Source organism: Orbicella franksi, chromosome 11, assembly GCF_964199315.1.
Source record: "Orbicella franksi chromosome 11, jaOrbFran1.1, whole genome shotgun sequence".
NCBI classification, from domain to species: Eukaryota; Metazoa; Cnidaria; class Anthozoa; order Scleractinia; family Merulinidae; genus Orbicella; species Orbicella franksi.
Window position 1 is genome coordinate 23,543,880 of NC_138155.1, and position 25,000 is coordinate 23,568,879.

A 25,000-nucleotide genomic window follows, 5' to 3' on the forward strand; every position below is an offset into this window, starting at 1 on the left:
TGCATGCTGCATTCCTGTCAATGCTATGTACATTCTAAGGATTTCATTTGTGCCCTGTGAAATAAAAAAAAATACAGTTTTCTCTGAAATCAGCATCAAATGATATCACTCATTTTGCTATATAAATATCATCTATAATCATAGGCCTGCAATGCATACAGAGAGCTAGATAATAAAGCAGTCTGCACGTTTTGCAGGCCTATGATGATATATAAAAATATTTTGTTTATAAAAAGGCTTGAGATCATGCTGTCGCACTTTCATCCTGAGGTGATATTAATTATTCAGGATGTTGAGAGAGGGTTTAAAAATTGCCTAATCACTTGCTTTAGGCAAAAGATTTTGCCATTTTCCAGCTTTTCAGCTGTTTGTCAAGTACATGGCTTGTTGAACTAAGACACTTCAGAAAAAAACAGTGAACATTTTCACAAACATAAACTGATAAGGTCAAGTCAGCTAATCAGGTATCTCAGAGGTACACAGGTAAACAAAAAAAATTGTATATTTTTGATAATCACTAACTTCAAATATCATCAAGATTCTTGAATCTCTCATCACTCTTTCATATGGATAATCTTTCATGTATCCAAGTCCTGAAACAACACATGCATGTAAACCTTATGTTCATAAGTATTTAAGAGATCACCTTGTTCAGCGTAGCAAACAATACCACACAAAGGTACTGCTCAATAGCTTTTATTTGACTGGTCACACACAAGGGTTTTATCCACAGACTTAAAAGTTAGAACCACCTTGTACAGCATAATAAACAGTACCACATGGAAGTACTGCTCAACAGCGTTCATTTGAATGGTCACTCATGAGAGTTTTAGCCACAGGATTTATGATAAGAACTACAAACAACAAGTACCAATGAAAGTACAACTCATTGATTGTCATTTGAATTGCCACACTAAATAAAATAATAATAATAATAATAATAATAATAATATAATAATAATGCAAAGAGGTCTGTTGTGGATCATACCTCCTAATATCTGCAGTGCTTCATTGACTCCAACCCACAAACCTTCTGAGCCATACACCTACATGTATAACAGCAGAAAGTAAAACTTTTATGACATTAATTCAATCATCTTTATAACATGTATACCCTAATTTTAGGCCAATATTCCACAGTATAGGCTGCTTACTACACACAAAATATGAAATATTTTCCTTTCTACAGAAACAAGATGTAAACTAAACATCTTATAGACATCATTTTCTACAGGTAAATTTGTACTGCAAACAGATTACATTAAGTATTTAATTTGTTTTTACAGATCCTCTGTAAATATTGTTTTTATTATTAGTAGTAGTATTATTAACATGACCTTCATCAGTTTCTCCTGTAAGTTAAAGGTCTGCATGCTTCATCATTGGGCCTTCATCACAATGCCTACATATATAGCGCGTATTGAGTTGAATTCAGAAGGATATGTTGCTATAGCCTTTGGGCCAATAAAACTGGAATGTAATACCTGTATTTATGTCCCAGTGTTATTGGCCCAAAGACTATTAATAGCAACGTATCCCTCTGAATTCAACTCAGTGCGTACTCTGCACGCACTGCGTGCCTATAGTACCATAGGTAAGCAATGCGTGCAAAAAACTACAGCCACTAATAACTCTCCGCATTCTTACATTAAGTGTTTAATTATATAGCCCTTCAGCTTAGTCAATAAGAGTGTTATAACCTTACTATTCCATGTACCAGTAAGTGGGTGTACTTTCTATCTAAGGACTCATGTCAGTGACCTAATACAATGTAAATTTTATTACTGTTCTGCATCATTCTGAGTCTGTTACAAACCTTACACATTGCAGCTTCAACAGATGCATCCTCCTCACCACAGTCCAACAATCCAGTTGTTAAGTATGACATGGATTCAATTGTGTACTGCTTCAATGCCATGCGTGCAAATTTTTCCTGATTAAAACAATAAAGGCATGCAGATCAACAGCATAAATGTTTTGTAGTGGTCTAGAATTGTACTGCTACCATGAAAAATATATTCTGCAATAATTCTTAGAAGCCCTGTCACACCCCAGATCCAGCTTTTCAATTAACTTGCTAATTGTCCTCATAGCACATTATCAAATGGTTTTAAATCAGAGCCACTTTGCTTTGGTATGTACAGTGTACATTATACATCTAATCATCTACTGTACATCTAAATCTGTTTCTTTCCAATGTGTTTCTTTTTTGGTTACACGGCTGTTAATCAACCCACTGTTAAAGACCTGTTAGGTTAGTACAAATTGCAAAACGTGAAAAAAATTCTCTGAAAATATCTGAAATGAAGTTAGGAAGTAATGATGAAAGTTTACAGAACACATTTAAGTGAATGTAAGGACCCCACTTTGAAGGAATATGGACCCAGCCCTGGTATATAGCAAATGAATAAACAAAAGCACGTGACTGAATAATTTTGAAATTATGTATTTTCAATTAGTGTTTATTATAATAAGTCACTGGTTCAGAGGAAGTAAATAGACACTTTGTAAATTGACCAAATAATTCTTGAGAAGGATGGGACCTACTGTATCATGAGAAGTTGTGTGTAAACTAGAGAATTATTAATAATTATAAATCATAATTTTAGTACCTGGATCTGTCCAAATTCTGATAATGTCCTGTTGAACTGTTTTCTTGATGTGGCATGTTCTGCCGCAGCATCTGAAACAAAAGCACTTGGTAATGTGAGATTCTTAATAAGAAACAAATGAACGAACAAAACAACTAACCAGTGGATTTATGGATGATTGAAAATATAAGCCTTATGAGCTATTGAAAACCAAATAATGTTCCTGGCAAATTAGTTTGAATTTTTTTTTTCAGTAACAGTGTAGCTTAACTGTGCACATTACCTATCAACCTTCTAAGTCCTCCGCCAGCTCCTGCTCCAATACCAAATCTACCACTGTTGAGAATGTTCATTGCAACCTTAAAAAAACAAAGACTTTAACTGAAAATATTGTCATTTTGTTGACTATCATGGGTCTGCAATGTGTCAAAAGGGCTATAGCAGCCAATATTGACTAGGATTGTAGGTTCTTCGTGTGTGCAAAAAGCTGTCAGGAGTATTTTGTATGAAATAAGCCATCCTGGCATATAATTATATGTAGCGTTCCTTTTATGCCTTTAATTAGCACACATCCCTGAAACTGTGTGGTTCCAGAAAATATCCATACCCACCCAAAGGAGGGTTATTAGGGGTGAGCACCTCAAAAGCCAAAATGTTTAAAGGGAAGTATGAATCCAAACTGGAATTCCCAGAGGGAGGAAGGTGGGGGGGGGGGGGGGGGCTTCAAACCACAAAAGCCTCCATGGGAGAGGAGAGGTATGGATTTTTTTCCAGAGCAACACATCACCCATTAATTGGTACATGTATTAATAGCCCATGAAACGCCATTCAGGAATTCAATCTAACTTGATCTTTAAGGTAATATTAAAGTAACTTAATTCTTTTGACAAAATTAATGTTTCATCTGGAGGGCAAAATTTTTTGCACTCTTATGAATCTATTTTAAAGTACATCATCTTATACAGAAATGTAACATACATTTACTGAACTTTCAAGAGCATACCTTGAAGCCTCCACCGACATCCCCAAGAACATTTTCAACAGGAATCGGAGTGTTATCAAAATGAAGTTCACAGGCTGAAAACAAAGAGCGTATCTTCAAATATGGTACTGTGTACATACATGTCTACCTCTCTGTATGTACATGTAATATGAACCTACATGGTTGCCAATGACTTCAGTTTTAAAAAAATTCCATGACTCCCTAATTTAAAATAAAATTTCTTTTCAGGACCAGATAAATAACATGATAGAGGAGTGGTAGCAGCCTCCAGCCTAGAATTTTTTCCTGGCCATAAGTATAAATTTATTATCCCTGTCTCTACCAGAGTGCTGAATATATTGCAAGCCCATGCAATGAAAGATCCCTTGAAGTCATAATCTGATAGCAATTCTGAAGTATTTTTGCAACAAATTTAGCATTATTACATGACTTGTTCTTAATTTTTTCTTACTGTTTGAGCCTCTGATTCCAAGCTTGTCCTCAGGTTTGCCACTCGTCACGCCACCAAATTCCCTTTCCACAATAAAGGCAGTTATCTTGTCCTGCTGTTCACCCTGTTTGGATAAAGATTAATGCATCATGTTAAATTGTTATGAGGAAAACCACACTCTGGAACAAATACAGTAAAGTGAGTTAGGTCGTGTTCTATAGACTATTGGGATCAACCATTTCAATTGCAACCACTTTGGGTTGAAACGGTTTAAGTCTCTCAATAGAACACTTTTCCAACTGTTTTCAATTGAAACGCGGTAACTCCTGGGAATAGTCCATGCGCGAGCTACAATCATGCAACAAAATCACACAAATGCTTTTTGATTCATTTCAACCTGGTTTGAGGCTGGTTGAAAAAGCTGATCAACCAAGCCAACCGAAAATGGTTTTTCCCCAAACATAGACCACAAAAAATCCCAACCAACCAGAAACAGTTGATCTCAATAGAACATGACCTTAGAGAATGATGCCTCAATCTTGCTCAGAGTGTACACCAAGAAAAAATTTTCTTATACTGCTATGTTACATGTACCGTGGCATCTGTGATATGAGTTCTGGCAAAGACAGTCATAACATCAGCCCATCCACCATTAGAGATCCAAATCTTAAAAGAGTAGAACAAAGCAAAATTAGATTTAACAAATTGTAGAAAGGAAACGACAATGTCTCCTTGATATCACAAGCACCAGCTGTTTCTGCCTGTACTTAAAGGAGCTACGTCACATTTTGCACATCTTGAAAAGTTAAGCGTAAATTTTTCAAGTTTGTTGTTTGTAATATGTATTAATCTTCTCCATCCTTAACAATCCTTGTTCCTTTTTAGTCTCATATTATAATCACTTTGCTGTTTTTCTATCTTGAGTTAGCAGACCACTATTTTCAGGTTTCCCTCAATTTAATGGTAATTTTGCACGTGGCCAAAATAAATCAAAATACTGTCAACTGATTCTCATCTACCAATTACAAGCCTAGTCCCCATGGGATACCAGTACTACTTCTGCATTGCTGACATTGCAATCTGTCCCAGGTACTGACTGCTGACAAGCCCACAAATTTGAGCTGGCTAATTAACCGAGTCTCACACAATTCAACAAGAACCTTTGAGCCATTGAGAAGAAAGTGTTTTCCATCATCACTAAGCGTGGCTCTAGTTTGAATGGATGCAGCATCACTTCCGCTGAAATGAATAAAAAAAACCCGGAATATAAATTCACTTGAACATTGCTAAAAATTTCCTTAATTTAGTTGTGATGATCTGAATTTTACAAAGAGATTAAAACATCCTGGTGTCATCTCACTTGACTTGGAAGTTAACAGGGTTTTCAACTGAGTGTAATAAATCCAAAACTACATGTATAGCCGCAATGACCGGTCACAGCAAATCTACTTTGTATGACTTAATTAATTAATTTGCTGATGTTTTGGTCAAATCAGAAGATGCTAATTAGCCATAAGAACTACCGTCCAGCTATACTCCAGCTAGGTCAAGTTTTGTCAACAATCATAGTATAATTCACATTTCATTAAATAATCAAACCTTGAGGGTTCTGTGAGACAAAATGCAGCTATATGTTCACCAGAAGCCAGTCTTGGTAAGTATTTCTGTTTCTGTGCTTCCGTTCCACAAAGAAGAATGCCCTGGTGTGAAGAAAACAAAATAACTGAAAATAGCAGCATGTGCTTCGTAGTTGTGTCCTGTTCAATAAGAAGATTCCAGCAAGAGAGGCATATGAAATTTGAATCAAGAAAAACATACTGACTAAAGAACGATGTAATACCTTGTTAATGAAAGAAATCTGAGTGTATATATGCAGTTTATTTGTATAATTATTTGACTGATCATTGTCATTGATAAAAGGATCTGTTTATATCACCACAAAGCCGATAATTTTAGGACACTTTTAATAAACAACTGTCACATAGTGACAATCAAGAACAGAACCTAACACACATGGAGATGCAAAAATGAAAAGATAACAATAAGCCTATTATGTCATACGAACTCAACCGATGATACATGTAACAGTCCATTGTACAGCATATATTATCATATCTTAACAGTTATGAAGACAATGCTAACTCATTTGTCATTTTTTAACATCCCTTTGTGATAAATCATTCATAATAATTTACGTCCACAAAAATACATAGCATTACATTTGTAGATCAGTGTTAGGTGTTACGTAGTTACCTTGAGGCCAATGGACTGATGTGCCATAAGGGTAACAGCTATGCTAGCATCAGAGAAGGCTTCAGTAACTCGTGCATAGTTTGTGTTAAGAAGACCAAGGCCACCTAAAAGTGTGTGGTAAAAAGAAATTAAGTCTGCATTTATTGAATTACAGTGTTTCCTCAGCTCCCAACGGAAGTCCTTGGTTTCTATCACTTGAACTGTGAATGCAAAGAAAACCAGCCCAATTGTAGAGCTTAGCCTCAGGGCAAGCTGAAGCAAACGATGTACCAGCCCAAAAATCAACCTCAACAGTCCACAAAAATATCTTAAGTTACTGGTATGATAGACTAAAATCAAACTGGCACTAAAATTAATTTCAACTCTTACAGCACCTCAGTCTGTACTTTGAATTTCTTCAAACATTCTCTTAAGAAAAACTTCACCTGCCTACCACACAAGTAAAGGATAGAATCTGGACTCCAAGAGATCTGGCCTGCATCGTTGGAAAGATGGGTAATACTATCAAAGGGATAAATAATTAATCGCTATGCAGTGGATAACACGATCTGTTAACAATTATCCACTGGATAGCGATTTATCCTGTGGCTATGGTGTTATTCACCTTGCGAACAACTGGGGCCTGGGCTATTGCACATAACTTTCTTGGCATTGCCTACTGTCTTGGTGTATTGTTCCTCCAGTTCTGACACCCCCCTCCCCCCTTCCCCCCTCCTCACTCAGCCAAAACATTGAAATTCAAACTGAGGCAAAACATTTCTGAACCATTAGCTTACAACAAGAAAAACACTTTAAATCATAGGCTGGTCTATAGTCTCACCATACTTCTCAGGGATCAGAAGTCCAAACAATCCAAGATCCCTTAGTCCTCCCATAACATCTTCGGGAATTTTGGCTTTCTTGTCAATGTCGGCAGAATCCACTGTGGTTTAAATATATACACGATGCACAGTGTTGGTATACAGTCATCAAAATAAACAAGTAATTCTTTAAACCACACCTACCAGGATACTTCTGGACCAAATGATTACCTTTTTCTTGAAAATATTTCTCAACAGGTTCAACGAGCATTGTAAGGGTTTCCCGTTGTTCTTCATTGAGTGGGTCCGGAAATGGGAAAACTTTCGCCTAATAAAAAATTGACAGATAAGCTACAAGCAATAAAATGTTAGTCGTCCAGTTAAAATGGTTTCAAAACAGCTGAGCCAAATTAGAATGAGACAATACTGTAATAAGGGGAAGAATATTGTACAACAGAAGTAAGATCTCTTCTTGACTATTACTGGTACATGGTCATCAAACAGGCTGAGAGTACATGAGAACTGAATAATATCTCCTGTCTCCATCAATCTAACAGTTTGGCCATCCTTTCTTTTCTTCCTTTGTTTGTTATAATTTATCCAGTCAGTCAGTCAATCATTCACCCAGTCAGTCAGTCAATCAGTCAATTAGTCAGTCAATCAGTCAGTCTGTTAGTCAGACAGTCAGTCAGTCAGTCAGTCAGTCAAAAATTCAGTCATTCTGTCAGTCATTCATCCATTCCGTCAATCATTCACCCGATCAGTCAGACAGTCAGTCAGTTGGTCAGTCATTCATTCACTCAGTCGCCCACTCACTTCTCCCTTCATTCATTTCAGTTATGAAAGTTATAAAATCATTCATCCAACCATTCACCCACGTCCACGTGGACTTGACAAAATGAAGATTACATAACGAAAACTCGCATTCGTGTGTGTCTTTAATTTAGCTACGAAGGTGAACATCTCTTTTCCTGATCTTATTTACCATTAGTGACGATGCAAGTTTTACTCTACAATTAATGTCAAGGCTTTAAAATCCGATTAAAAAAAACATACTGAGCTTAAATCTCGAAATCAAGTCTTACCTTGTTACAACGTCCGAGAAAAAGATCTTTGGCAAAAGTTGAAGTTGGCTTTGAGGTATGAAGAAAACAACGAAGCAATGGCGTGTTTACAAGTTTACAGGCGCCTAAAACTTGCCCACCAACTTTTAACGACAGCATGATAGCTGGATTTTGCGTCGTTTTCGGTGTTAAGATTCAAAATTATTTCATCCCAGAGTAAATATAAATACTTGTCACATTGATCGACCTTAATTAAGTCCTTTACCCCAGTCCTTTACTTCCTGCGCGGTTACTCTAGCTTCCAAATTTGGTAGTCACATTGAATGACCTTAATGAAAACTTTGGACCCACCTCCAGTCTTTCCCCCTTTTTGCGCGGTCGCGCAGAACGTTGGGATTTTGCAAAAATATAACAAAAACACTGCCTAAAAAAACTGTAAAGATCAAAGTTTTCCTAGCAAATTCAAAGCAGTAATAAGTCTAAAAGCTATACTCAAGGTCATGATGCAATATGAAAGTATTCCAAATTGAAAAAACTATAAAGAAAAAGAATTGACTTGACTCAAGTTGTAAAGCCCATATGAAGGCATACCGACCCGGTGAAAGAACGTTTGTTCTATGGGAAGAAGTGCTTCATAAATACTGATACGGCTGCAAATACCGATGTATCTTCTTTACGTCCCTGAAGTAGGAAACTTGCAACAATGACCAACTGAGTTCGGAGAGGGTCGGAGAGGTTGAGAGAAACTGATCAAACTTGAAAGGACTCAGAGTACTCCAAAATTATTTACAGCACTGAAGGCAAACTGGCCCGTTTCAGTGAACTAAATTTGTAGTGCTGATAAGATCGGAACATCCAGAACAAACAACTCGCGAACAAACGAAATTTCAATTCAAGGGCGCTTTATTTGCGCACATTTTCCTACCTACGTATAAATTCTATTCGTGACAAACGAGGGTCCTAATCAATCAATCAATCAAATTATTAATCAATCAATCAATCAACACTTTATTTAAACACATTGCACCAAAGAAATAGCTACAGCACAGTACATATTTCACTACCAACATAAAGAGCCACCAAGTAAATCGGATTGAATCCTTCACTAAATTTCATTGAAATGGTCAAAGATACACAGAAATATAAGCATACTAAAACGATGTGACAAAGGAAACCCTCAATCACTTTTCGGTCAATTTTTTGCCACAAAGAAAGGATATTGAAAAAAAGAATGAAATCATCGTTTAATAATCTGAAGATAAAATTCTCTCTCTTTTTCTCTTCCATCCGGAGTGCAGATTTATTCAACTGTCAATTAGCCATCAAAACTGTATCTAGCGCGTATCTGATCTGACTGCTCTTAGCATTTCTTCTAATTTCCGTCTGGATTAGTAGGCGTTGGATAATGCGGAGGACACTTGGTGCAGGTGATCAGGTAGACCTGTTCACCCTTCACCGTGTAGTGACAATGGTTGACAGTCGATAAATTGCATCGCGGCTTTGGACGGTCAGGACACTTCCAAGGAGCGAAACTCTTTGCCTGCTCATCATTTTGAGGGTCTTTCATCCAAGCGATGACTTGAGAAGGTGTCAAAATCCAAACATCCCCCAGATCCTCGGCGTATTTAAGAAATTTCTTTGCGGCCACCATGTGATCATTACCAAGGGCTGATAAGAAAAAGGTCACGTGCATATGCATCCCAAAGGGAGAACGGTTCGTGTCGTAGTGATAATGAAAGTTGTTGACCAGTCTGTCGTACCAGGCTGTTGCGTTCCCCGCTGGATCACACCCATCCATCATCGAAGCGCATGTTGTGTTATCTTTGTTCATGATGTTGATGTTAGGAATCTCCCAGAGCCCTGGGTAGGACATCTTTGGGCACGGCTGTTCTTGGGTAGGACAGGGCTCGGTCGACTGGTAGTCCAGGGTATAGGGGTACATTGGGTCACGCCCATCAAAGTTAGCATTAACAGGCCAGGAGAGGTCATAAGTGAAGTTACTCGTATACAAAACCTTAAACATGTTCTCAGTGAACATAAGGTCTGGTGCTCGAAATCCAGTAATTTCCTCATAGGGTATGTTTGCAAATCTATAAAACAATTTGTATATCAAAAACCCGATTAGTGTAGAGCTAACGTAAATATCTTCTTCGTCATAACTAGAAAAAATCAACCCTGTTTTTGAGATTTTATATTTTAATACTCCCCAAGTTCGATTCTCCTCCACGTTTTAATTTTAGCTTCAGTGGAAGCAAGGACCTTTTGACCCTTTTTCCTACAAAAAAATCACAGAGTTGATAAACCCTGAAAAAGGGTTTCCAGAGGCAAAAATACACATAACTCCTTTCACAAATGTTATTACTATCGAGCATACGGCTAGGTATGTTTTTGCTGGTTTTTGGCTGGTTTTGCCGTTTAGATAAAGGAATAATTTTACTGAATTGTATTTGCAAATTTCCAACCCCCTCAAAATTATCCTTTTCAAGATTTCAGCTTCAGGTTTATTCTTAAAATATTCTTTAAATATTCTTAAAATTTCACAAATTTCAGCCTCGACATTCTTATGAAATATATCCTCAAAGAAGAAAAAGTGTACCGGGAGAAAAATCTAAAACACCCCCGTCCGAAGTAAAATCACGAGACGTGGAAAGTATTACGTTATTTCCGAGAAAACCACTGTTGCGTGAGACGGAAGCCAATTTTAAACGAGTTAATTATTCTATAAACGGGGAGGAGAAAAAAACTTACCGATGCAAAATCTCTTTTTGCCCATCGATGTCGTTCTTCCACACAGTGTAATTAGCTTTTTCATAGTAAGTGGCTCCCTGGTGGGTAACGGTATGATCCGCTATCTCGAACCCTTTGGAATACGCAGTTTCCACCCAGAAGTAGTTTGTGCCTACGTTACAATTAAACAGGGTTGCCACGGCAGGGCAGCCGTTAGGATTTCGCACTTCGTCTAACAGCTCGATGTACAAGTCGTAGAACCGCTCCTCAATACCGTCGTCGAAAGTGACCATGATAATCTGTGGAGTTTCCTTAGGCGTCAGACCACCCGGTGGTTTGCGATCCTCGCTGCATCGGCAATTTGGAGGAAGACACTTCTGAGGATCGCAAGGCTGAGCGGGTTTGAATTGAGCACGAGCTTCAACTAAGGCTAGGAGGAACACCAAAGCGAAAAACTGAAGATCCATTGCTGGTGGGTTGTCGTGTTCTGACACGATCTACATAAGTTTATATAGTTTATATTTTCCCTGCAGTTTTCCAAGAAAGCTACATTTCCGGTTGAGACCGGCGAATCAAACACTGTTTTCTTTTCTAAGTCATACTAAGTGATCACGTGAAAGGTCAGTTGTATAACGTTACTGGTCTGATCCTGTTCTGGCACAACATGAAATGGCACGCGGCCAAATTACCTTTCAATCGCTCTTTATTATATATCGATCAAATAGAAACATGAACACCCCCCGGGGATAAATTTCAACCAGTTGATTCATAGTGCCTCCCTCCATCGACCATCGCAGCCATGGATATAAATAGATACCGACTAGTTTCTTTTTTCTTTTTTTCAATCGTTCTGACTTATTAAGAGGCAGTAGACTAATGGTCAACTGCAAGAGAACAGTAACCTGTTGGAGTGCATTACATGATGGAAAAAGACGTTTCACGAGATAACGAAAACGGCGTTTTGAGTGTTCCCGTCTCCTTTCCAACTGGTGTACCCCGACCTGTAAACAGACTGCCTTTTGGATATTGCTCCAGACAAAGTATTTCTCAGCAGTGCAAAAATAACAGGCAGGAATTCATCCGTGTCCATAAGCCTGTTTATCCTTGCCTTTGATGACCTTGATCAGTTGTGCAAAATATGGCTGAGAAAATTTATCATTGCCCGAATGACTAGCTCTCAATGTCTGGAGATAATACTGCTAAGGGATAAGGGGTAAACAGGAAGACTCTTCTATGTAACCTTCCTCACTCGTCACCGAGGCCACAATCCTTTTGGTCAGCACCAACATTAGAATCACCACCTAACTAGACCCGATTTGGGAGGGGGGGGGGGGTCACACTGTGTCCAAGTGAGGGTACTCACCAGATTGTCATGTTGTTTTTGCCACCTGTTGTAGGTTGTTTGCTTAACAAAGGCCTACAAAAGTGAGGGTGATGGGCACCTCAGGACCCCCCTTGCTATGCCGCTGGATTTGAAGGGAAGTTCAGGAGTTGTGCATTTCCAGTGTTGGACCCTCCCAGAGGTTGCAATACTTGGTACTGACCAGGGCTGTCAATAAGGGCTGGAAACCATAACACCTGCTCTGGCTGTGTATGTTTGATAGGCCATTGATGTTACAGGTGCACTTGCCGATAGTTGATACAGTTCACGTAACAAGTTTGTTCAGGTGTAAAGATCAAGGCTACAGTTGACTTAAAATTTAACGACAATCCTGCTGACCAAAAGGATTGAAACCTCTGGGGCTGAGAATGAACCTATTCCTGTAATAGAGCCATCTGAACTCCAAGATGAAATTCCCTTACAACAACGTAACCAAAAACTACAACTTAGGGTCTCTGTGATTGTGTATGGCCAAGACCTATCAATAGACGGATTCCGCTAACATTTTAAATCCTTGATGACACCCAATTCAGACCATGTGATGATTCATTTGGGAGGTTACAATAATTCATTGTTCTGTTTCTACAAACTCCTATGCAATTAGTTGCATGTGACAAATTGCACAATTGCAACCTCCCGAAGGAATCATTGCATGATCTGAATTGGGTGGCAAAAACGATGTAAACATGTTAGCCAAGCAGTCTACGAAATAACCAGACAGAGACACATGTGAAATCCCTGAAGTCTACAACCTCATTCCCACAGTCCTCTCCTACTCGGCTTCCGTGGCGAGAGAAACATGGCCCCTGTCTCTCTCGCCACCAGGGCCGAGTAGGAGATGACCCTGGGAACAAAGTTGTGACGTCTAGTGTTATCTACTAAATTAATATGGAGTGATGGGGGCCTTGAACATCTGATGGGCTGATGAAGGGCATAAAAATGAATTATGTGACAAGAAAAATCAAAACAAATAAAGTATGGTGTTATGAGATCAATTTTATTTTATGCTTCCCAGTGTCATTTTTCATCACTTTTAAAAGTGTGTATTAGGACGCTTGGCCACAAACTTGGACTTGTAATGGGACTTGATGATACGATGCGGCAGGGGAAACCTGATCTTTGAATTCTGCACACAAAAACAATGGAACAGAAAGTAATTTACTAATGTATTTAACATGGGTTACATAAACCTTGGCTCTGGGGTGTTATTTGGTATGTTATTATGATAATTACAAGCAAGATTTGAGATACACTGTAGCCCATACTAAATTACAGTTAGATCCTCACCATAGTGGGTTAATACTACAGTTAAAACAATATTTTCTTCCCAAATAATTTTTCTCTGGAAACCAGTGTTTAAGAGAATGATTTGACCAGTACACAGAGGGTGAAAAATTAAGAATTTCAATATGTTTCGTATCTACAGTTACTGGATGCAATGCATGTCATTTAGTTAACAAACTAATGGAAACTTACATGCAGCTGCTTCACGTGTGGTCGCCTGCACTTGCTGGCTGGAATCACATCAACCTTCATGATCTGAATGCTTGACCCTCGAGCTCGGTGACGAGCAGCCATATCCCGATCTGTGCATTAAAAAATAATCAGTACCTACTATTAAATTACTAAATTAAAAACTTGCATCTCTAAATGACCTGAACAACCAGATGTACCAAGTGACAACCCCATATAGCCAGCTAGTCTGGTTGAGGAACAGGCTTTTAGACAGATAGGTGTCCTGGCATCCATAGGAATGGCATCCACAGGAAAATTGTTTTATTTGTCACATGTTGCTTTATAAATTGTTCATTTGAGTAGACCCTATCGCACATTTTGGACGTCCACTTTACAAATCCTGGCTAAAAGCCTGTTGAGGTAAGAGGCATTACTAATACAGAGTAAACTGTATGTTAGTTAACATGTCTTATAGAAACACTTCTAACAAACTCTGAGCAGCTAGAATTAGAGAGGACGGGTTGCAATGCCATGCAATGGGCCATGCATGCAGCTGGAACTTATCCAGAATTATCTAAGGTTGTCAATACTCCCCTGCCACTTTGATGAAATACTTCTCCATTGTGGGTATCCCGCACCATGTTTGTCTGGTTCCCCTGACACTTTATGGGTATCAAATTTCTACACCCGGGCCAGTTTGTTCAAAGCATAACAAAGCTAATCAGGATTAGCAAGAACTTTTATTTCAGTTCTTTTTTTTAACTTTGAAAATTTAAAATTAAAACCTTGACTAATTTTAATCCTTGGTTAGTGTCAATGGGTTTACAAAAAGCTCAGTCCTGCGATGTGAGGCAAGGGTTAATCCTTCTGCAAGAAGACAACACAACAAACCCAGCAAGGATTAAGCAAGGAGCTATTGATTCTGATATGCTGACTGCAACACAGTGAAATGTTAGGTCAGTATGTCTCTCGGTCCAAACTGCAGGGAAATTATATTTACATGTAATACAGGGCTGTCACTAAGGGCCATAACCTGTAACACCTGTTTCAGCTGAGAATGCTTGATGGGCATTTCATATTACAAGTGAACTTGCTTGGGTTTGGTATAATTTACCCACAAAGTAACAAACTTACAACAGGACGTGACAGCACTAGCCACAGTCAAGTCACGGTACTCCCTGTACATGTTGTGAGTTCCACTGCGAGAGTCATAACGCAGCCAAACACCAAAGTTCTTGATCCTCAGAGGTTTCTTCTCAAAAACCTGTTTAGAATAAGTGTATTGATTGAGATCTAAAACATGTACATATAAGCATTAAGTTACCACTGACAGTTACAAAATTGGCTAGCAGATTTTTTCAGGACCAAAATCAAAAAGTTGCAACTACGTATTTTTGATAGATGAAAATATATTTTTACATCAGAGAAACAATGCAAAGACATTTACAAACTCTCAATACTCCTAGTTCCCAAAACAAGAATCAGTCCCATGAAATGCCATAACCTGCTTCCGTGGTAGAAAATAATAATTGCTCTCAATTACAAGGAATGCATCAAACCGAATTTTTAGTTTGCTCAAGCATTCATGTCATACACATCTTGGTCAAACACAATGTCCAGCACTATTATCAATTCATAACATATTCAAGTTTTGTTATGAAGGGAGGGTTATATCTAGGTTTACATTTTTATAGTGTCCTCATTTAGAGGGAAACTGCTGTTTTAAGTGGCATTGAAATCAAGCTTGTACTTATTTTATCATCACTATCATCTAATTTAATCAGATATGTAAGAACACAGACCCCATATAGAATACCTGAGGTGTGATATAAGTGAATAGTACTGATTGCCAAATACAATAATCACTGAATGACGCTGCAATGGCATCAGTTTACTAAACACCACACAAACCTGTTTGCAGGAAACAACTTCTCCATGCGACTTCTTGATTTTCTTCAACTTGGCAACAAAATACCAGTATTTTGATTTGGCTACAACCTCATCAGGCCCAAAAATCCTCATTTTGTAGAGGGGAGGGGACGGATTCTTTTCAGATGGCAGAGCCCTGCCAATGATTTCATATTCTTTCAGCTGAAAAATATGAAAAGTTGACAGAAAACTTAAAAAACAACAATAAGAAACACAGCTACATCTATTCTGCTCAAAATCTTTTTTTCAAAATTGCATCTACTATGGCAGACAAAATTAGAGCTTTTCACAACTTGCAGTATCCAAAAAAGAGAAAATTTTTCCATACATTAGGGGCCACTTATTAGAATCACTTTTCCCCTAAATTGACAAGTCTGTCTCCTTGCAAAACTGTTCTGCTACACAGGTCACCTTTTCAAAACTAGCAACACCAGTGCCACCATCAAGATTTTAAGTACATGCTTGAATCAATCAGTCAATCAACAACTTTATTGATCTCCCTAGATGAAAATAGCCGAGAGTGAAACTCTCTACTAATTGGGGACACCGAAAAGTAAAAATTAAGGAACTAGTTACAGTAATTTAAATATTAATTAAATTAGAATATTTTAGTAGTAAGTAGTAGTCTTTGTAGCATGAAACAATGAAGAGTATTTCTACTCAGGGCTTGACTTTCTAGAAAAAACCTTGGGGCCAGAAGGCCCCCAGTTTTCAGATTTAGTTGCTAGCACAAGTGTTTCAGCGAAAAAAGTGAAAAGTTAGTCACCAGCGAAAAAAATTTGGCTGCATTGACGACCCCAGATATCACAACATCAAGCTCTGATATAGTGGTTGACCCCAGTATTTCATCCTGTTAGCCTAATAATGTACTCTCACCCATAAGTAAACCTTGTCCCAGTTGTTCAAGGGATTGATATATTAAATGTTGGAGGAGTTATGTAAATTCCGGACACAATGCTGACATGTAAGTGATCATAACAAACCATGCCCCTTTAGAAATGATAGTAGAGATAATTTTTAGGCTCATAATATGTGAAATTGGTAAAAGAAACCACTGTATCTTCTTCTAAGAGACATTTAAGAATGTCAGGCCAAATTTACGAGTAAGCCTCTGTCGAACATATTTTATGGTTTTGCAAAAACTTTAATACTAATACTATTTGTTTGTTATGAATTTTACGTTTCGAGTAAGGGTTTGACCAAGAACTATTTGTGAGGTTCTTGTGAATGAGAAATGCAAGAGTATAAATAAATCAAGTACAAGAAAGTAAGCTTGTTTAGGATGGAAATCCCAATAAACAGACAAGATCTTTCCCTCAGAAAGTACAACTATCTTACAACCCAAAAACCTCATTTTTCAAAGTAAAACGGCAATATTACAATGGCACTAAGTTGTCTACGGTTTACTCTTGGAATAAAATAAGGATTTTATTCGCTACAGAATATATTAAGCCGGTTAAATGTAATCGTTGTTACCTCTCCGCAAACTTTCATTTTGAACACGAGGGAAGAAGAGAAAGAATGAGGCGCTGCTGGGGGTAATATGGCGTCGCGCAAGGCCTGCTGGGTTTCTCGGTACCAACCTTCTCTCGTTTTTCCACGACCAGCTGTCTGTCAGTTTGCTGGCAGCCAGTTCTCTCGAAATCAGGCAGGAATTATGAGAAGACACCGTCTGCCAGTAGTCTAACGTAATGTAGGAGAGAATTTAAACGCTGCAAATGGGAGCGGACAAGCATAATCTCAAGGATCACTTCTCACTCTATTAGCTGAGACAGCTCAACTATTATGGTTCCTGTCAACAGTTAATTCTCTCCAACTTAGACAACTTCAAAAGCGGCCTAACTGTCCGCTTTAAAAATACGTTCACTTTACAGAGAGTTCAGTTACAGAGAAATAAGTGAAACTCCGGGGAGCTTTCCATGTTATCGTTTCGTTTGCTTTGAGAGTTGACCGGTACATGTACTTTCGACTACCTTGGAAAACTCCGTTTGAACTCCCATAGAAAGTCTAGAAACTCTGTACACATTCCTGTAACCGGCTATTTAAGCGAACGTATATATTTCCGACGGGAACGGCTTAAGTTTTTCTTAATCGGTTTTCTAAGCTCCTCTAAGCGAATGCAGCAAAGGAAAGATACCATGGACTCAGTTCTTAAACAACAGGAAAGCAAACTAAGGCAGCCTAAAGCTACGGCGCATAGCTATGTGGCAACGTACGGGAACTCCTATATAAAAAGGACCGGGGTGTTCGTCGTCGAAAAAATATGACAGGAGATAGAATACCAATTAGAATTGGTACCTCTTAAGGGCGGAAAAAAGCTCCAATCCACGTCCACAAACCAGTCAAAAGAGGATTCTTTTCAAAATTCCCGACGAGTATACCCGTCCTTTTTGATGTTACGATATTTGATTTACCTTACATGAATCGTATTAGACCATGCAAGCAGCACGCAAGCCCGGATGTACGTGCGGTCTCATTTCACTGATTTCGCTGTCGGCGTTTGACGCTTCCTTGGCGGTATACAATGTTACAGAAGTTTTAGCCGGGTGCCCAATTTTTACACTAAAGGAACGAAATATAGAGAAAAACCCTTGAACCACAACAATGTTGCTGTTCTTGTTTTGCCTCGAGCTAAATAGAACAGTCATAAAGATTTGACCAGCAATGTTTCAAATAATTTATATTTTATTTAGTCAAGTTTTTATCTGCTTAATACATGTTTCTTCGTAAAATTTTTTCACGCTAGAACTACTCTATTAGATTTCGATTTTCAGTTTCTATTGTTTGGTTTTCTGCCTTGTACCTGCGCTACCTCTCTGGGAAAAATTCCCGCTTGGGGTGCGGAAGACTTAAAAAAAAAAAGAAAATTAAACAAAAAATAAAATAAAAAAACAAAATGTGGTCCTTTCAGCTCCCGTCAGGGAGTCTTGGAGAATTGGAATGGAATAGAAAGGTTGCATCTTAGATATCTGTTTCCGTCGTCAAATCACTTAATTATATTAAGTCTGTTTGGGCTAACCAGGAGTAGCCAGAGAAAACACATTTCACGATCAATCTCTCACTCACTGTTCAGTTCTTATTCATCATTCAAATGAATTTTCTTTCTTGATAACTCCTAACTCTTACACCGTCTTAAACTCTTAGCTATTTTTAAAATATTGTCCGTTCATCCAAGTGTTAAACTCTATTTGAACGTCATAAAAACTATTATCTAAGTTATGCCTCTTTTTTTCCAATGCACTTAAGACCCGGACACACGCCGCAACATTGCTGGCAACAGTTTCAGTCAACGTGTCCAGGGGATTCAACAGTTTGCGCGGCATTCCAGAAGGGACAAGCGAGTTCTGCTGCAACCAAAGAGGTTATGGAATAAGTCAAAGCTATTCAGTAAATTTTGCCCTCCTATGAAGTCAAGCGAGGAAACATCTTCGGTTTTGGCGTAGAGTTTTAACAGAACGCAAGAGTAGCTGATAGTCAATTAAGCCACGTCATTCCGCGTAATGTTGCGGATGGTGGACGCGCGTTAAAATTTGGCCTACGCTATGTTATGGGCCTTTTCGTTTTTCATCAGAACTTAAGAAAAGTTCGCCGTATCATCTACTAGGCAAGCTTAATTTATGTCGCCTTAACATGGTGCGCTTTCCTAAACCGATGAGATTAACGCGTTTAGTGATTGGGTTAGAAAAATCGCGGGAAAATTTGTTAACCAATCAGAGTCATCAGAGAGAAGGCATTGCCGTCTTCAGCCAATCAAATGCACGACAAAATCGGTGCAGTTTAGATGAATTTTTACGCGCTTGCCACTTGAGGGTGTAAAGCTCCGTAACTGTAAGATCAGTGTTCTTTTGAAGTTAACTGTATTTTTTTCGCCGTGGTGAAAATGGTTCTAGGTATAGTTTAGTATTACAAACCCAATAGTAACCAAGCTTGGAGTAACCTTTAAAAAGCTGTTTATAATCAATAACCGATAGGTATAAACTATTGACCTCGTGGAATAAGTTCACACGACTGTCTCTATAGTTTTACTTTGATGTTCTTCAAACGGAATTCTCTCCAAGCGTTAGGCAAGCTAGTGACGTCACAGCACTCTGGAGGAATGATCACGCAACTCTCCTTGTGACGTCACAGAATCATGTCGCACGCAACAACGTTACGCAATTGTCTTTTCGTGACGTTCAACCTTGTCGTGCGACAGAGAACTCTTGCCTTGTCGGTTTCACGTCACAGTGACGTAATCTGTGAATCTTTGTCTTGCTTAATCCAGGGAATTCCACCATTAACTCTTCGTAGCCACATTCTTGGCAAAACCTGAATGCCTCCTGTAGCAGTCTTTTGGCAATCAGTTTTCGTCTTCCCCTGAAGCAAGTATCCACAGACATTCTCGTCGCAATCGCCATAGTTTCAGATTTTTGATCAACGGCGATGAAGCCGACGATGGAGCTGTCGAATTCCGCCACGAGGAAAGTGCACTTCGCTTTAGAAAGATAATACTGCAATCAGGAAAACAAACGAAAACATGTTGAAAATGGCTTTACTGACTGGGAAACCGCAAAACATTCTTGAAAAGCCAGAACTAATAAACAATCATTTCCGAGATTCCACAGATAATCTCCATGTCCAAAATTCAAACGCTTTCCACTCTGATCTGGATAAAACCCTGGCATGTGGCCACTCAAATGACCGCAACTTAGCAAGATTTTTATGTGCTACTGGCAGCTTGGAGTCTATTTTTCCTGACCAGGACTACGAGCGAGGTGTTTTTGAGATGAGAAGGGACTGGGACGAGACAAGGGTGCGGTAGCGCTGTACACGAGAAAGAAAGCGCCTTTAAAAACTCCTCGTGAATTCCGCCTTTTTTTATTCCGCCCTTTTTGTACGTTTGCGTACACGAGATCGAGATGACATACACTAGAGAGGGCACGAGAGAAAGATCGGCGGCGAAACATTCTAACGTGCTGTTGTTTGTTTTGGAACGATCACTGAGTGGAAATAAAAGAAGCTTTGTCAAATTTGAACTTTGAACAAGGTAAAGGGTGGGGGTTTAGCATATCATAAGCTCGATCAAAGTGCACCAAACTTGGACAGGAATATTTGCCCGTTTTCTTTATAGCTGAAAAAAGAAAACTAAATTAGAAAGTCTTCGAACTTTAATTTGATACAAAACCTGGCGCACTAAACCACAAAGTGGTGTGGAGTACACCTCTATAGATGAAGATGAAAACTCACATGTAACCTCACGTTGTGTTTTACCCGCGACTGGTCTATTTTTAGTCTGACACATTCCTTAACATGCATTATTAAGTGTTGCTGTTCTGTCCAACCAATGACAGCGTGCGTGCGAGTTTTGAGGGGAATCACGTTTTCCACGTGAATTGCAAAGTGACTCGTGATATGTCCTTTATAGAGAGAATTAATGTAATCTAAGGAATTTTCATCACCACGACGGATGTATAAACTGAATGTTCTCGATGTCGTTATGAGTGATCGATTGTGATTCAAACAGGATTAGCGTGCGCAGAAAACGGAAATTGTGCGGCGAAAGTTCACGAAAACACGCGAATGCTAAAGGAAACCAGTTCCCCTGTTATTTTTCTAGAATTTTCCGAACTGCATTGTTTTTGGTTGCTCTCCAATTTTTGGAGATCTGAGGTATAGAGATTGAAAATGGCCCTTCAAACTCCTCGAGACAGTTTGGTATTTGAAATAACATCACGCAAGCAAACCATTTTAGGAATGCTAGGCCTACACACTATTGAAAGAAACGATGTTTTGGACATTGTTTGCCAAGGAAACAATTTCCTAGAACAAGCGAGTTGTCTTATATAACATTTTCATGTCTCGGCTACTGTAAAAACGTGACTTTTTCACCGGGCTGTTGTCACAGTTGGGTATGTTTCACATTGTAGAGAAGATCACGTTCAAGTTACGTAATCACTTCTAATCACGTTATTGAGATCAGACACACTAAAACAAGACAGGGTGGGAGGCGTGTGGGAGGAAGAAATATTGTTTTCTCTTATGCGCTCCTTTTGAATTGCGGGAAGATTTGATAAAGGGGTTAAGGAAGCTCTATAGCTTGTACAACCGACTGTCACATGAATCACTAAGGTAGAATTAAGCCACGAAACGCAAAACTACAATAGACTGCCCTGGTTTCCTTTGTTGATTCTTAGCATTCGATATAAACACAGTTTGAGAACGCCGGCTTCTGTCACTACTCGAAATTTAAAATTATGAAATAAAATGTTTTGACTTTGAGATATTTTATCCTTCAAACGGGTTCTCCAGAAAAATAAGGTTTGTTTTCCGGTTTGAGTGTTTCTTGAACAAACAAAAATCGAAAAAGCTCAACAATTTAACGGGAAAGGTACAATTTTATAGCTTCCCGGCCGGCGTTTTCTAAACGCAAAAGTCACCCTGAAAATTATCTGACCTGTCTCGAATCTCGTGTTTCTCTGATTTCATTCATTTCTACCTCATATTTCAGCCATGCCAGTCTAGTCATGTTCTCTGCAGGAAAGCAGTGATTCCAGATTTTAAGGTGATACGCAAAAGATTAGCGAGAGAACAGGGGAAAATCAATTGTGTCATTGACAACTTGAAAGGGCTTCGACTAATTTGCATTGTGCTGGTTTCCCTTAGGCGCGGCCGGCTTACAGTGTTTTGGAAACCCTTTGAATGCCTCAAAAAGGCTTCTAATTGCCTTGTGTTAGCTTCCAAGTTGCACTTTGTGGGCTTTCAGTTGTTTTGGTTTGGTTTACTATGTAGTAGCAGCGCGGCCCACCAATAGTATCATGGAAAGTCCTTGATGGGCCTTTGAAAAAGTGGCGCTAGCCAAAATGGTTTATTATTACAAAGAGAGACACTTACTTGTGAGATGTTGGCCAAGTCGCCTCTCAGTGAACTTGTCAAGTATTGATAAAACCACCGGTAAATATATAGAAAGACAGCACAGACGACCAGGATCACTCCAAAGAGGGCAAAAATACAAGACCTGGCCAGCGTCACCCCAACTACCATAAAAAACAGATGGACAAAAATCACTGGTGGACTTCGGACGGTCTGTGCAAACATCGGCCAAATCAGGCACCTTGTCTCCTCCAAGAAAAGGTTGTGGATTCGCCGCGTATCGCCGCGTTGAAATCGGCGGACGCGCAAATCGTTGTCTAAGGTCGGGATTCTGCGATCGGGCGACGTTTGTTTAGCAATACCTTGAAATTCGCACTCGGAGTCCGCCATTATGTCTTAGACCAGTAGCTTTCAAGAAATTATCGAAATCTAACTGCTCTCAACGTTCTTTGCGTGTTGCTTTTTAGACAAGGGCGAGACTGATCCACTTTGCACGCGGACACAGTTATACTCGGTTATCACATCACGTAGCGGCCGGGTGATTGGCATATGAGCTGTTACGTGCTAAATATAACCCAACCCAGTTCAAATAAGGAAGCGCTCGGGTCACAAGATTGACCCGTTCATTCCCACATGTATCTCCGTAACCTACGTCTTATACCTCACAGGAAGCTCGAGACGTTCATCTCTGGGAGAAAAGCCCGTAGATGACTTTAAAATTGGCGAAATTTCAATCTCAGCGAGGTTGACCTTCAAAAGGAACTACCAGTGTAGCGGAGAGGGGAGAGGTGTGGGGAGTTTGCGCACCTCACCAACAAGGGTGGGCTAATTTATTCTTTTTCTTTTTCTCTCCTCTTGGGCGAAGGAATTTACTGTCCTTGCCTGAATCAGGCACATCGCTTTTGTCTGTCATTACTGACTCACCAATACGCAATCCTAATTTACCACTGGTTCCTTATTTGGTGTTTATGCGCACTAAGGAACATATCTGCCGTTTGGTGAGGGCGAACCCCTTGGAGAAGAGAAGGATCGGTTTTTCGCAGTTTTCCTCTCAGAGATTTTTGAAAACGAAATAGAACAAGAATTTTTCTCCTCCTGGAAAAACTGGAAAATTGTCAAGCAGGATTTACAGCACGTAGCAAACCAAACTTCAAGAGTAAATCTCACGGCATAACATGTTTTGCTTTGCTCTGGGGTCACGTAGCAAATGAAACCAACGTAAACACTCAAAAGTGTGACCTCTTTGTCGTCTGGAACAGAAATCGTCAGGGGGGAGGCGGTACTCGCCTATTTAACAATATGGGTAGGTATCTGCGGTCTCAAAGTATGGGTATTGAACGGTTTTAGTTTGGAATTGGAAACGTGTCATAAATTGTGCTTTTTGCATGATGAAGAGTTTCTTTTCATCTTAACAAAACCTGAAAAATAAAGGGTGGTACCCTCCCTCCTCAACCAATGATTCAGAGGGGTATCCCCCTGGCACAGGGCCAAATAGTCACGGAGGCTTTGTTCTTGTCTCGGGGTTTTCCCCGAGAGTTCACGGAGAAGGATCTTTTATCACATACCAAAATCTTCGGCCTATGCCTCGTGATCTTAGCGGCACGTTGCACATTCGTTATGTTTTCGCTTCGTGTTCTGGTCCATTGAAAGCGCTATTAGTTTGAGCTGAGGAATCCGGGGGAAGGGTCCACAGAAAGAACTGTCGATAGGGGATCTTCCTGCGTTTCAGGAGTTAAAATTTCTTCTGATGTTTTTAAAAATTTTAAATTATCCGATTGAAAACTTCCTTTCAGAAAACCAAGAGGTATTATGAGAGTCCGTCTGTATTAATCATCAAAAATTTGTCTTTAATACCCCTGGGAATGACAATGTGTTACCTTGTAAGGCTTGCTTAGAAATGTTGCATAGTCCCCTCCCCACCACCCCGGATTAGGAAGTTCTGAGTACCTACTTTAAGTCAAAGTTTACAGTTATAATTACTGTATATCCGCTTTCTGCCCTGACATTGGTATACGATAACAAACAACGTACATGATACTTAAATTTTCATTAGCGTCGGCCAACACGTTCGTTTTTTTTTCGTAACTAAATCTGACTTTCCTGGCTTCAATTTTCAATCGTCATTGCAGCCACGTCACTTACGCAATCTGTAAAAGCTCCCTAGCGGGCCTGTCTGAGTTTTTCAGCGCAAATTTCTCGCACCGTGCACGCAAAAATTCTAGAGTTTACTTGTCAGTCATCTTCTTCAATTCAGCAGTAACCTTTCTTTGTTTATTTTTGGTTCCTTATTATTCCTTTGGTGTTTTCCCAACTTAGCAAACGATTATTTTGGTCTTTTGAGGTTCAACGAGCGAAATTGTTGCCTCCGCCGATTCTGCTGGATTCATTGAAAATAAAGTCGCCTACGCAGAATTAAAACATTTCGTTATCTCCTGCAAGAATAATAGGACATATTCGTATTCTCGACACTGGACTGGAACACCTGCATGCAATGAAGGCTTATGCGGGGAAATATCAT

General features: G+C 39.2%; 3 protein-coding genes across 4 annotated transcripts in view; all 3 read right to left on the minus strand.

Annotated features, from left to right (window-relative positions):
* LOC145502687 (complex I assembly factor ACAD9, mitochondrial-like) overlaps positions 1 to 8,392 on the minus strand; it is a 12,336-nt gene extending 3,944 nt beyond the window's left edge. The window contains exons 1-15 of the mRNA XM_081482034.1: positions 8,163 to 8,392; positions 7,309 to 7,405; positions 7,098 to 7,199; positions 6,278 to 6,381; positions 5,624 to 5,724; positions 5,185 to 5,263; positions 4,619 to 4,690; positions 4,046 to 4,148; positions 3,595 to 3,668; positions 2,875 to 2,950; positions 2,613 to 2,683; positions 1,817 to 1,933; positions 989 to 1,046; positions 523 to 593; positions 1 to 54 (exon numbers count right to left, since the gene is read on the minus strand). The exon at positions 1 to 54 is cut by the window's left edge and continues 26 nt beyond it. Of these exons, the coding sequence (XP_081338160.1) occupies positions 1 to 54; positions 523 to 593; positions 989 to 1,046; positions 1,817 to 1,933; positions 2,613 to 2,683; positions 2,875 to 2,950; positions 3,595 to 3,668; positions 4,046 to 4,148; positions 4,619 to 4,690; positions 5,185 to 5,263; positions 5,624 to 5,724; positions 6,278 to 6,381; positions 7,098 to 7,199; positions 7,309 to 7,405; positions 8,163 to 8,300 (1,317 nt within the window). The 5' untranslated portion in view covers positions 8,301 to 8,392. The remainder of the gene's footprint in view (positions 55 to 522; positions 594 to 988; positions 1,047 to 1,816; positions 1,934 to 2,612; positions 2,684 to 2,874; positions 2,951 to 3,594; positions 3,669 to 4,045; positions 4,149 to 4,618; positions 4,691 to 5,184; positions 5,264 to 5,623; positions 5,725 to 6,277; positions 6,382 to 7,097; positions 7,200 to 7,308; positions 7,406 to 8,162) is intronic.
* Positions 8,393 to 9,130: 738 nt separating this feature from the next.
* LOC145502691 (chitin deacetylase 7-like) lies at positions 9,131 to 13,107 on the minus strand. The gene is made up of 2 exons (XM_081482044.1): positions 10,890 to 13,107; positions 9,131 to 10,231 (listed from the first exon to the last, which is right to left on the minus strand). The coding sequence occupies exons 1-2, from the start codon at positions 11,333 to 11,335 to the stop codon at positions 9,514 to 9,516; spliced, it is 1,164 nt and encodes a 387-aa protein (XP_081338170.1). The 5' UTR covers positions 11,336 to 13,107; the 3' UTR covers positions 9,131 to 9,513.
* A 94-nt stretch (positions 13,108 to 13,201) lies between these two features.
* Positions 13,202 to 22,963, minus strand: LOC145502696 (large ribosomal subunit protein eL20-like). 2 transcript variants are annotated; one of them, XM_081482053.1, is made up of 5 exons: positions 22,504 to 22,963; positions 15,616 to 15,795; positions 14,839 to 14,968; positions 13,726 to 13,835; positions 13,202 to 13,375 (listed from the first exon to the last, which is right to left on the minus strand). In XM_081482053.1, exons 1-5 carry the CDS (start codon positions 22,870 to 22,872, stop codon positions 13,283 to 13,285), a joined length of 882 nt encoding a protein of 293 aa, XP_081338179.1. In that variant the 5' UTR covers positions 22,873 to 22,963; the 3' UTR covers positions 13,202 to 13,282. The 2 variants fall into 2 exon arrangements, with proteins under 2 accessions (XP_081338179.1, XP_081338178.1); XM_081482052.1 differs by lacking the exon at positions 22,504 to 22,963 and adding an exon at positions 17,110 to 17,167 and having other exon boundaries at positions 13,203 to 13,375.
* Between the last annotated feature and the right edge of the window lie 2,037 nt (positions 22,964 to 25,000).